This window comes from Megascapheus bottae, chromosome 18, assembly GCF_031878675.1.
Source record: "Megascapheus bottae isolate mThoBot1 chromosome 18, mThoBot2.hap1, whole genome shotgun sequence".
Lineage (NCBI taxonomy): Eukaryota > Metazoa > Chordata > Mammalia > Rodentia > Geomyidae > Megascapheus > Megascapheus bottae.
This window is the reverse complement of record NC_143526.1, coordinates 7,294,447-7,307,263: the sequence shown is the minus strand read 5'-3', so window position 1 is coordinate 7,307,263 and position 12,817 is coordinate 7,294,447. Positions and strand designations below refer to the sequence as shown.

The following is a 12,817-nucleotide window of genomic DNA, read 5'->3' as shown; positions in this document are numbered from 1 at the left end:
CTATATATTGTAGTCAGTTTGTACACAAGGAGCTTGGGGAGCTTGGATAGGATTTTAACAGGGATCAAAGAGTGGTGTCCAGGTGATGAGGTAGGAGGTCTATTCAGTACAGAGGTTGATAGACCAGGTGGGCAGAAGTAGCATCTTATGAATGTTTGTCCTTTGTCCTTTTCCTCACAAAACACACCAAATTGTATTGCACCTGTATTGTCCCTGAGCAGGAAAGTGGCCGCTCTTCCTTCAGCTTATGAAGCTGGTGGAATAGTTTTCCCTTTAAGAGGACAATACGTGCTCACGCCCAGCCTGAAGGATTGCTTGATTTCACAAACATCCTGGTTTCCTGTTAGGTCATTTATTATATTGTTTGTACAGTGAGTAGTCGTTTTCACGTAGTTCTTTGACTCCTTAAAATTTAAAGTACTAAATGGAAGTAATTTACTAGCTCGGATCCACATTTGTTATAATTAAGTAAAGACTTTTATGAGTGAAGAACTAGAAATGACAGAGTGGGGGAGAGAGACATCTTAAAGCTCTCAGGACAGGAAGATGAAATGCCTAGACAGTAGAAAGCGCTCTGACAGCTGGTTTGGTGAAGGCCCCTGGTGAGTGCTAGGATGTTAGGCAGATGCGTGCTTGTGCCTACAAACTCTTGAGTTCTTGTCACTTTGAACAGTAATCAAATGGCTGCACCCACCCCCACCCCCTTCCTTAGCTTAAGGATTTCTGTGGGGTCAGTGGGAAGCTGGGCGTGTGCCTGGTTGGCACATTCCCTCAGCCAGAGCATCAATAGGAGGACAGTGAGGTCTCTTGGGAAGAGTCAAGTATTGGGAAGGGCTGCAGTTTGCACTTGTTTTCAGTTCTCTGAATTGGATCAAGTCTGTGTGTCTGCATGTGTGCAATGCGCGAGTGCACACATTCCTCTTGTCACAGTTGTGGACCCTTCACAGATGTGTATAGTAGGCCCAAGTAGAAGGGAAAGTTCCTCTCTCGCTGCTTTTATGATTCCGTTAAAAAAAAAACTTTGCACCAGTGCTCATGTCATGAATTACACTTCTTTGACCTTTTAGTCGACTCCCATTGAAATGTTTCTATTATATTCTATATAGAAGTCATGCCTCTAATAAACTGCACTTTGACTGAAAAGAGGGTAAAGACAAAAGACAGTGGACCCACATAGCATAGTTATTCTGCTACTAGCTCATGGAGTGACTTCGGGCAAGTTATCCAAATGAAGGACTTTCATTTCTTCCTTTGTAAAATAAAGGACATGCCAGGACAGCATTGGAGGTTTATCTACCTGAGGCTACTTAGCCACAACCACAGCCTGGCAGTGAGGGGAAGGTAGTTTCACAGTAAACCCTGCAGTGGAAACAGCACTCTGGCTTTTGCTCATTGATGATGGGCTTCTGGACTTTTCTTTCTCTCTCTTTCTTTCTTTCTTTCTTTCTTTCTTTCTTTCTTTTTTTCTTTCTTTCTTTTCTTTTCTTTCTCTCTCTCTCTCTCTCTTTCTTTCTTTCTTTCTTTTTCTCTGTTATAAAGGGGATGTGCAGAGGGGTTACAGTTACATAAATCATTTAAAGAATATACTTTTGGGACAATGTCACCTTGCTCTCTGTTTTCCCCTCCTGTCTCTGCCCACAAGTTGTAAAGTTCATTTTCAACAGTGTCCAGTGAGTACCACTGCTGCATTTGTTCACACTTTGCCCCTCCATTTCAGTTCCCCCTTTTACCCTCCTAAAGACAAATAAGATAAAAACGGCAACAAAGAAAAAAAAATGTATGGTTTCCATTTCCATGGTTCATTTTAATAAATGTTTTATGTGACCAGAGGCATTGTGCCTTGGTGTTCCTCTCCTAAGAATATCCTCCTTTGCTATCTCTCTCAGCTCCTTGCTGCAGGACATTAGAAGGCCAGCACTTTTTTTTATGCTTGGAGGGACAGATGTATGCTGTCTTTGTGTTTTGTGTATGGTGTGTGTATTCAGAATACTTGCCATTGTCATGTAGGACAGATATCTGTGAAGCCATCAGCTATTTCTGTTCTTTTTCTAGTCATTTGAGATGAATCTCTTTGCTGTCTAGGTGCCGACTTACTAAAGCTGTCAAAAGAGGATTTAGTTCAAATTTGTGGTGCAGCTGATGGAATTCGGCTCTATAATTCACTGAAGTCAAGGTAAAATGCTGCGGACTGTTCTGTGTGCCTTTCTTTGCGCGGGGGATTTGGGCAGAATGTGTTTCCACACTAGGTTGGCGTGTGCCTGTGTGCGCCGTCACGCCACGGCAGCCTCATGCTCACGAGAAGACTGTTTTGTGTACACCTTCAGGGCAGGCCCAGATATGATGCAGGCTCTGATGAGGGAGAGGTAGACTAAGACTGGTAGCAATCTCATGGGCAGTACTGATTTCTTCGAGACGACTGGGTTTGTTGCCAAGAAAACAAAACTCCTAATTTAGGTGAGGTCATTATTATTATTAAACAGCTATTAAAATGTAAACTTCTAATTGTGAATTTAAATGATAGAACTGTAAACTGCCGGCTTTTACTATCATTGCTGTTTCTAGACTTGTGTGAGAATTCCATTTAAATTGAATCCTACTGATTTTAAATTGCTTACTTTATCTTGAAACTTAAATTCACCAGCATGTGACAGACCATCTCGATGGTTTAGAGTCTGGATCATCATATTAGAGCACCTGTGATAGTTGGTGTGAGGTGTGTGGTTTTTATATTTTTATTTGTAAATTCTCTTGTATATTGAAATAACATTGTGTCTTTTAAAAAAAGTTCTAAGGAACTAGAGTTTAGATTCCTGTAGTTCTCATTGTGAATTTGCTGAGGTTGCATTCTCTCCCAGGCTCATCAGTGGCGTCTTCTGATTGCAGGTCAGTTAGGCCTCGTTTAACCATCTATGTCTGCCGGGAGCAGCCAAGCAGCCCGGCGCTGCCAGGGCAGCTGCATGCCGCCGGCAATAGCGAGAGCAGCGGTGGGACACCGTACGGTGGGTACTGACAGTGGCGCGTTCCCATCACAGCAACAGGAAGGACAAGATCGGGTCTTAGCAGAAACAAGTAGTGGATCTTGGGCCAAAGGAAACGAGCTGCCTTTCTCAGTCATTGTAGCCACACTGTGGCGCTCTCTCTCTAGCTCACCAAGAACACAAGAGGGTCCCTCCTTAGCCAACTATACATAGGCTGAGGATGCAGTTTTATGAAGTGTTTGCTTCCCATGTGCAAGGCCCTGGGTTTGGTCCTCAGCACCACTCTGTGTGTGTGTGTGTGTGTGTGTGTGTGTGTGTGTGTGTGTGTGTGTGTGTGTGTGTGTGTGTGTGTGTGTGTATACATACACATATATATGTGCACACACATACATACTGAGGTGTCTGTATCCTTCACACTTGATATGAGAGACTCTTACAATCCTACTGTCATTGCATGATGGGTAGCTGGTACTGTCACCCTTGTCTAACATTGTGAAATCAAATGAATGCAGCACACTCAAGACTTTTCAGAGAAACATGTTTTTATATGAATCCAAATAGGCACCTATTTGCCTTGAAACAAGTAGTCAAGGCTCCTGGCGGGGGGTGAGGGGGGGAGTAGGCTTATGGTTCAATGTTGAAGCACCTATTTATTTTATTTTGGTCATGGGGCTTGAGCTCTGGACCTGGGTGCTGTCCCTGAACTCTAACTCAAGGTTAGCGCTCTACCACTGGAGCCACAGCACCATTTCCAGTTTAATTGGAGATAGATCTCCTTTAGTGCCCGGGTTTGACTTTGAACTATGATCCTCAGGACTCAGCCTCTCTTGAGAAGCTAAGATTGTAGGAGTGAGCCACTAGTGCCTGGCTGAAGCACCTCTTTAGTAAGTGTGACAGCTTGAGTTCAAACCCTAGTATTACCAAAAATAAATGATCTTACAGCTTCAATTTTACTGAGAAGTTGCAAGGATAGTAGTCATAATTTTGAGCTTTCTATCCGAGTCATTCAAACTTGAAAAAAGAGCTATGCATGTATTATTTCCCTGCAACCTTAAATACATTCTTTTTTTGTGTGGGGGGGGGGGATATTAATTAGCCCTAGGAATTGAACTTAGGGCCTGAACAGTGTCCTTGCGTTTTCTCAAGGCTAGCGCTCTACCACTTAACCATACCTCTACTTCCAGCTTTTTCTGTATATGTGGTACTAGGGAATCAACCCCAGGGCTTCATGCATGCAATGCAAGCACTCAACCACTAGGCTTATGCTCCTGACCAAATCTTCTTTACAAATCAGCAAGATAAAGACTTTTGGAACGTTATGTCCTTAACATGAATGTTGGTGGAAGGGTTTGGAAATATTGTAGACCATAACCTTTGATTGGGTCAGCAAACCTTTTCTGTTTGAGGATATATAGAGATATCAAACTCTTTAGACCATAAGGCCTTATAAACATTTAACTGTCATAGTGTTAAAATAGCCAGAGATGTTATGTAAATAATATGGCTATCTTAATTAACAGACATTCCTGTAATTACACAACTTTGGCTTCTTTGGAGAAGCAGAATTCTCAGCAGTGATCCTCCTGATTAATGGCTGGCTTGAGTGGTGAACAAGCCAGGGCCTACATGGCTGAGACTTAACTATAGCTGTATACCATGCAGATGTTTCATGTTGTTCAGTTATATATCTCCAAAATGGAAGATGCTGGGTGGACTATGGCTGGAACATTTTTGTTTTGTTTTGTTTTATTAAAGAATTTATTAACATTGATTTTTACATCATATTTCAAATGGCAAGTTTAACAAACAAATGTTCAAGAAGGGAATCTCTGTATACAATCACTGGCACTTAGTTTTTAGAACTTAATCAAAATTAGGCTAAGGGTTTGTATGTCATAGATACATATTAGTTTACGAAATAAAACATGTTTATAGAGTCATAGGTTTTTATATCTATATAGTTATGTTTATATTTTCATTACCATGTCCATAGCATTGGGTATACAACTTTTGAGTCCTTGCTCTTGTACTCTTTGGATCTAACAGCCACATATTAAGGATACCATGCGCCTTTTGTGGCTGGAACATTTTATAAGGATCAGGATTCATTTTCTCTTTCCTTACTGTTGTTGTTTTTGTGGTGGTAGTGTTCCCTTTGATTTTACTAGGGTGTATTTCTAGGGTTTGACCGCCAACCCCCTTGCTTTAGTCATTTTTTTGGCAGCATTTTGGGTTGTTTTCTTGTGCTGCTGCAAAGGCTTGGACTCTGGGCCTAGGTGCTGTCCTTCAGCTTTTTTGCTCAAGGCTAGGGCTCTACCACTTGAGCCTGAGCTCTGCTTCTGGTGTTTTGTGGTTAATTGGAGATAACAGTCTTGTGGGCTGGCTTTGAACCATGATCCTCAGATCTCAGCCTTCTGAGTAGCTAGGACTATAGGTATGAGCCACCAGTGCCCAATCCTGTTAATGTTTCTTAGATTATGAGTAAGCATAATAATCCATTCTTAACCTTTCCTATGGGTAGTTGTAGACTTTTAAGTTAATAAGGGGAAGGAGAAATGTTAACGTGTTCCCACTTATCTGTACAAACAGATCATAGATTATTAGTAAAATGTTTTTTCCTGTTTTCATTTCAGTTTATCATGCAATCTATTTGGAAGAAATGGTTGCCTCAGAAGTTGCTCGAAAGCTTGCATCGGTGTTTAATATTCCTTTCCACAAAATTACCCAGGTGTACAGACAGGGTCCCACTGGCATTCACATTCTCGTTAGCGATCAGGTAAATTTAACAGGCAAGGCTCATTCTTTTATTCACACTGTTCTGTATGGATACCGTGGGACAGGAGAGTAATGCTGTGGTCTGTTTAGTAAATACAAAACATTTTCAAGAGGTCAGGGATCAAAATTGTGAGCGTAAATGAGGTTATAGGCGTGCAGTGATTGTATGTGACCAAGTCAGAGAAAGCCCTTGAATTCAAGCACTCATCAGAAGAATCTTAAGACTAGGGACCGATTTTGTTAATTTTAATAACATGAGGCATTAACTGTATTCTCCTTTTGTCTGCTGGCCAGTGTGTAAAGGACCTGTACGGTTAGAAGTACAGTTCTGCCCTCTACCCCTGTTGTGTTCGTTGACTTTGTTCAGATTGGGCTAGTCATTCCTCATACTCCTCATAGGACCCGGCAGGGAGTGCTCAGTGCTCCCCTGAGGGCCGCCTGGAACCCACTCACCTCTCAGGTACCACTCAGGGCAGGCTCCAGTATCACCAGGACCAGCTGGTGTGGCAGATGTAGAGGTTTACTAGCTCACACTGTCTTCATGACTTATTGTGACCATGGAGAATGTAGGTTTCCCTTACTTTTTAAAGTCATTTCTTGTTACTTAAGGGAAAGGACTCTTGGGTCTTAATTATACTTACATATCTGCTTTCTTCTAGATGGTTCAAAACTTTCAAGATGAGAGTTGTTTTTTATTCTCCACAGTAAAAGGTACATGGTGTGTGTCTGTCTTGAAATAACTGTATTCATGAAAGATTGTGTGTGCCTCTAGCAGCCCTCTGTGTGATGACTCTTGAAAATACTGTCTTTGCGAATTTTAGAGTTGGAGAAATAGATGAACAGCTTATTTTGAGTGGTTCTACCGAATGAGCAAATATTGAACAGGGGGAAAATATGTTCATTCAGCCAGCATTTTATTTTCTGTCAAATGTCATGCTTTTAGAATTCTTACAAGTTTCTTCACTGATGAACACACACCCAAACTAGCCGGTACACAAAACTTACCAGCATTTTAAGCCACGAAAGAATACAAAAGTATGGTTTAAGGGCGGGGGTGTGGGACGGAGAACAGAGGATTAGAGGGCAGCTCCAAGGTTGAGATATGGCATGTTGCTCCAGGCAGGGCGGGGCTTTGTGCACAGGAATGCACGTGGCTGTGGGGATGGAGTGAAAGAGGCCTTACAGTGAGGGGAAGGGTGGTGAGCCGAGCAAGATGGAGTAGGAGGACAGGGTCTAGCAGGTCACTTGGTGATGATGGAAGAGTGGAGTTTACTTGAAATGCATTGGGAAGTCAGTAAAGTTTAAACAAGCAGCAATAAGATTTTCCATTTGCTTTTGAATGCTGTGTCGTAAGATTGGACAGAGGTAATGGATCCTACAGGTTTATGGGCAGGACTCACTGCGTCCCACATTTGCGGGAGGAGTTACAACTGATGGGTTCTAAGCAACTGAGCAGGTGGTAGTCTCTTTAGAGGTAAATGAGGTGGGGAAAAAGGGGTGAAGTTCCATTTTAAATATGTCAAGTAGGCAGTGAATTGTGTGCATTCACATTTGTACCTTCAGGTTGGTCTGTCTGATGTGTGCATGGCTGCCTTCCGCTCTGCCCTAGCGGCCTGGTCTGCCGCCAGGTCTTTTCTCCTTGCCAACCCTGCCCTGAAGACCAGGCAAGCCATGTGGGAGCTGGGTGTGAGAGCAGAGTATGTAAAGGGGAAAGGTGCACTTGAAACTATCTAGGGGGAAGAGCAAATTAATCAGCTTTTTTCCTCCTAAATTAGTATTAAAGACAACCTTGTAAGTTTTAGAGTTTTAGATTTGATACTAATTTTTCTAAACTCAGTTAAAAAAATACTTTCTTTTTTGCAGCTGAAAATAATGATGGTATCCACATAATTTTGAAGTGACATCTTAGACTGAACTATATTCAATACCAAATAAAGTCACGCTTACAAGTGTGTGAAGACTGAATCCAATAAGTCTTGGGATTGGATTTTACCATAAGTGATGTTTCATATTGAAAACACAAGATACGACCTTCCTAATGAGCTGTATGAGAGGCCGATCTCCTCACCGTCACTGCCACAGCCTAGCGGCCTCGTGCGAGCATGCACGCCGGGCAGCGTGCGTCCAGCGTGCGTCCAGCTCTGGAGACTGGGGTGCAGGCCAGTAAACAGTTCCAGAAGCAGCCTTTGCTGGCTTTTTACACTGTATGCAGTTTGGAAATGAATGTAAAAAACTTATTGTGGGCATTTTTACCTTTCTGTGCCAGTTTGGCTTTTATTGCTTGACCCTTGTGCTGACCTGGGGAGGAGATGGGGAGTGTTGTGGAGCCAGAGTGGACTTGGAGGCGGGAGGTGTGCTGTGTGGAGTGGCAGGTGGTGGTAAGGTAAGAGGCTCGCACCTTCTCGGAAGCAGGGGTGAGGGTGTATGATCATCTGACGGAATCCTGACCGACTAGGGCAGATCCACGCCAGGAAGACAGGCTTGACCAAGCCAACTGCATTATCAGGAGTACCTTGGTGAGAGGATCAGTGTAAATCCTAATAGGTACAAAGACTTCTGTGGTTTTTGCTTTGTCACAGATTTATTGAACTTTTTTTTGCTTCTGCTTCCATTTTTAGCATTTTAGTTTCTGGTTTTTATTTTTTGATGCCACCTTGTCTTTTAAATTTGTGATTTTTTTTTTCTCCCATTTTCCTCCTTTCCTCCATCTTCATTCACCCTCATCCCTTTTTCCTCAAACAGTTTTTTGGAGGCAGGGACTCACTGTTGCCCAGGCTAGCCTCAAGTTCCCGGGCTCAGGGACCCTCCTGTCTGAGCTTCCTTGGTAGTGGCTGGGACCACAGGTGCACAGCTTGGCACCCAGTTCTGTTACTAAAACCTGTCTCAAAGCCCTAGCCACAACGTTAGAAATAGGTGACTGACGAGAGGGAGCAGTCGTCGTTGGTCGCTTCTGATTTGGTGTTACAAATGAGATGAGATTAGTCATGGAAACACTAGATGACATACATGAAACACTAAAATGGACGTATGTATTCCTTAAGTCTCTAATACTGAGCTTCAGTACAATCATGGACATACATTCTGGTGGTCCTCTAGGGGCTTTTAAAAACATACATCATGGCTGTTTTATTTTAAATAAAAAGTGTGCCTCTCATAAAATGAAATACTGTGTGCTAAATAACATACCGTTTTCAAAGGGAATCCAATTCTCCCTTTCCTGAAAACCTTTGCGGAATTCATCACCAAACTAGATTTCTAGACTTGCAGTGTACCAGACTGAATTTTTGTTTTAAAAAAACTTGTTTTAATGACAGCATCTCTTACCCATGTACTCGTTTGTTTGTTTGTTTTTTTGCTTTGAATGTGCTATTTGAGTCTCATCCTTGTTCCAGTGGAAATAGGAATTATTGTAAGTTTGAAATCTTAAATGTCCCAGAAGACAAACTACTTCAATGAGTACAAACTTAAACATTTTTACTCACAAAAGGGGATATTTGCTATACAGAAGCACTGTCTGGACGTTTTCATTCTTTCTGTCCTTTGCTTTCCTGTGACTGATCACATACTTTCTGTACTAGTCACTTGAAAAGAGGTGAACTTATCTCCTGTTTTAGAGTTTTGCTTGTCTAGCATTCCTTTTTGGGTCTCATGATTTATGGAACAATAAATGTCACTTAATGCTGTGTGCTATTTTGAATTCCTTATCAGGTTTTAGAAATGGGGTAAAAATATTTAGAAGCTCAAACTTGAAATTACACTGAGTGGCAGTGAAACAGGTTAAATTATGGCACCAGCAAATTTGCTACTTTTTTAAATAGTAGGATGTACACTTTCAGTATAATAAATGTTTTATCATTGTTTTCCAACTGTGTCTCACTGGACATCTTTATACTGTGTCACCTGAAGTCAGGGCTTCTCATACCCCAGTTCAAATGTTGCAGAGGTCAGGTGCTCATGGGTCTTTGTTCTTGTTTGCAGCTCATTTTCTACCACTCAAGCCACAGTGCTACTTTGGTTTTCTGGTGGTTAAATGAAGGTAAGAGTCTCAGACTTTTCTGCCTGGGTTGCGTTTGAACTGTGATCCTCAGATCTCCCTCTCCCTCTTAGTAACTAGGATGATAGGCATGAGCTACTTGCACACTCACAAGGCTTTGTGGTTCATTTTCTTAAAGTTGATAAAATGACAGGTTATCCCACTAACTGACACTTACCTGGGGTCTTTGTGCTTGCTAGGCCAGTGCTATACTGTATATGCCCCACAGTCCCAGCAGCTTGATGGTCTTTCAAGAGTAAGTTCCCTTGTCTGTGAATGAGGTCATGGTGTCATGGTCTAGACCATAGTCTAGAGCCATGAGAGGCTGTATCCAACTCAAAAGACATATGTATAAGGCACTGGTCATTTCACTTAAATGAACATATTACAGGCTTGATTTCAGTGATTTAGTTTATTTACATGACTTCCTGCATCAGTCATACATCCTGCAGGTTGTGTATTTAAATGATGGCTATCATATTCACAGCTCAAATCTGGGAGTACTGAAGCATATAAGAAGGCAATAAAGTCATCTTTTGAGTACTCTGGTGATCCTACTGGGTCAGTGTGGCATATATGCATGGGTCTGCCTTCTCCACCTAGCGTGGCGCTGAGGCACTGCTCAGTCACAGAAGACCTCTCGTGTTTCCTGTTGTACTTCTCACAAGTTCTCAGCCTTTCAGGTTAGGGACTAAAAGGTTGGTAGGAAGAGTCAGCTACCATTTACACCTAAACAATGAAGGTGGTGGTGAGTTCTAATCTTACTGAAGGTCACAAGTGTGATCAACACCAAGCAAGAATTCCTCAAACCTAAGGTAACTTTAGACCTGAATTTGGAAATTGTTTTGCTTAGTTTTACATTCTGGAAGAAAGATAACATACAGCAATACCTCTTGACGTAATTCTGTTAAGCATGTCAATGGTTTATTCATTTTATGAGTCTAAAAGATGCCAACCCACTGGTCTGAGTTTTAAATGTATAAAAGTTTTTCATTAGTTCTGGTATAGCCTGATATCTAAATAAATCTGAGAAAATAAATCACATCCATTCCACATGCATCCATCCATTATTTTAATTGATTATAATTTAAACTTCAATTCCATATTTAAGATCTAAATTTTTTGAGACGTGTGGACATAATTGGCTTTTTTCCACCCTTAACAAAAATGCATTATATGCTACATAGCCTATCAGTACTTATCTGTTTAACTTTCCCAGTTAGGTAACACAAACCTAACTGCTTTTGTTCAGTTTTTGGTCCCTGGAGGTGGATGTAACAGTTGATACACACAGAAAGGTGAAGACCCTGCTTCACCAAGTTTAGTCATTTCTTTGGCGTTTTATGTAAATCTGTTAACATGCCTTCCACAGACTTTTCTACATATAAAACTATCAGGCATCATAAATTTGCAGTACAGTCACTTGGATAAAGTTGCTGTTGAATCTACAAAGTGGAAAAGTCCCGCTAATCAAAATGCAAGTAGGCCACTGGCTTAAGGATCAGGTAGAAAAATCACCAGGTTGTTTTGCTCTTCAAGTTGTGCTAACACTGACGATCTGTGTGAGGGATGCTGATTACACCAAGGGGTAGGGACCCAGCTCGGAAGGGATCCTGGTTTCCTGTGTGGTCTTGGCTACACTAGACCACGCTTGCCATGTGCTCACACAGGCTTGGCTTTGATTGCATTACAGCAAAGTACAGGTGAAAGCTATTGCCAGAATTACTGCAGTCCACACCCAAGTCCTTTACCTGTAAGTGCTTTCCCAGCGGAGAATCAACAGACGTGGGTGATGGTGGAGTTTGGAAGTCTGGTCTTCACTGGAGAAGACTCTCCATCACCGGTGGGCTCCAGGCAGCTGCTGCTTTCACAGGATGATACAGCACCTGCACAGTCGCTGGCCCCCTCCTGCCACCGCTGGTGGGGGAGTGACAGGAGCAAAGTAGGCATGGACTTTGACATGAGGGAGCTGAGCCTGGAAGAGAAAGGAGATTTGCTCCAGGATTGTGGGTCAATCCTAGAAAACCTGAAGCCTATTGAGAGTGTATCCTACCGGAATACTGGACATCGTTCCAACAAAGTTTGTAGAAGTACTGCCATCAGCTAGAACTGCTCCTGTCACTCCATGTCCTTGTGCAAAAAGGAAGATCCAGAACCTTCTAAACACTAACGGAAACAATATATTTCTGTCGAGTAATAGTAACCAGGCCTGTTTGTGAGCTGACTTGAAGAACCTTGGGTAGCAGCACTGAATGTAGATGAAAACTGGCCTCAACTTATCAAGACAGTGACGTGGGTGATTTCTCTGTGGAAAAACGTGGTTCTAAATGGAATACAGTGGCAAGTTTTATAAGGGCGCTGATCAGTAGTAGATGCCTGGGACTCTACCTCAGTCCAGTTGAAACTTTTGGATTGGGGCCACAGCAGTGGAACTGTGAAGAAGTTAAGGAGGACACAGCGTACATGGGACCAGCGGGCAGACCTACTGGCTTAGGGCAGAATGGGGGAAACGTTGGTTCACAGGGGCAGCCAGCCACTGTGCCAGGTGGGACTTTCTCCCATACCTACCCGCATCCGCTTGATGCCAGCGCGAGTGACCTGCTGGCAGTCGTACAGCTCGAGGCGCTCCAGGCCCCGGCAGCTCTCCAAGTGCTCCAGGGCTGCGTCTGTGATGAGGAGGCAATTGTCCAGCTCCAGCACCCGCAGTCTCTCGTGGCCACAGGCGCTGTTGCTCAGGTGCAGGATCCCATCATCCGTGATGAGCTCACAGTGAGACAGGCTCTGGGTGAGGAGAAGCAGGTGTTCATAGATGTTCACCTGGCATGTGCATGGCAGCTGATCAAGTGTCCCAAGGTGATGGTCCCCTAAAAGCATATGCTAGAAGCTTAGGCCCTAGTGCAACAGTGGAAGAAGCGGAGCCCTAATGCAACGTCCACCTGCCGAAGTGGATTCATGCCCATTGAACAGCTCAAGGACTAGATTCCCGGCGCCCTTTGTCCTTATCAAATTGCCAGCCCCCAAACCTCAGGAC

General features: G+C 42.9%; 2 protein-coding genes across 5 annotated transcripts in view; one reads left to right on the top strand and one right to left on the bottom strand.

The window, feature by feature from the left end:
• Positions 1-7,718, top strand: part of Ubp1 (upstream binding protein 1) — a 63,140-nt gene extending 55,422 nt beyond the window's left edge. For both annotated transcript variants that reach the window (XM_090351816.1, XM_090351815.1), the window contains 5 exons: positions 2,083-2,173; positions 2,884-2,999; positions 5,612-5,754; positions 6,413-6,464; positions 7,617-7,718. In XM_090351816.1, the coding sequence (XP_090207942.1) occupies positions 2,083-2,173; positions 2,884-2,999; positions 5,612-5,754; positions 6,413-6,464; positions 7,617-7,654 (440 nt within the window). In that variant the 3' untranslated portion in view covers positions 7,655-7,718. The remainder of the gene's footprint in view (positions 1-2,082; positions 2,174-2,883; positions 3,000-5,611; positions 5,755-6,412; positions 6,465-7,616) is intronic.
• A 2,465-nt stretch (positions 7,719-10,183) lies between these two features.
• Fbxl2 (F-box and leucine rich repeat protein 2) overlaps positions 10,184-12,817 on the bottom strand; it is a 72,575-nt gene continuing 69,941 nt past the window's right edge. For all 3 annotated transcript variants that reach the window (XM_090351813.1, XM_090351812.1, XM_090351814.1), the window contains 2 exons: positions 12,355-12,567; positions 10,184-11,761 (listed from right to left, as the gene is read on the bottom strand). In XM_090351813.1, the coding sequence (XP_090207939.1) occupies positions 11,654-11,761; positions 12,355-12,567 (321 nt within the window). In that variant the 3' untranslated portion in view covers positions 10,184-11,653. The remainder of the gene's footprint in view (positions 11,762-12,354; positions 12,568-12,817) is intronic.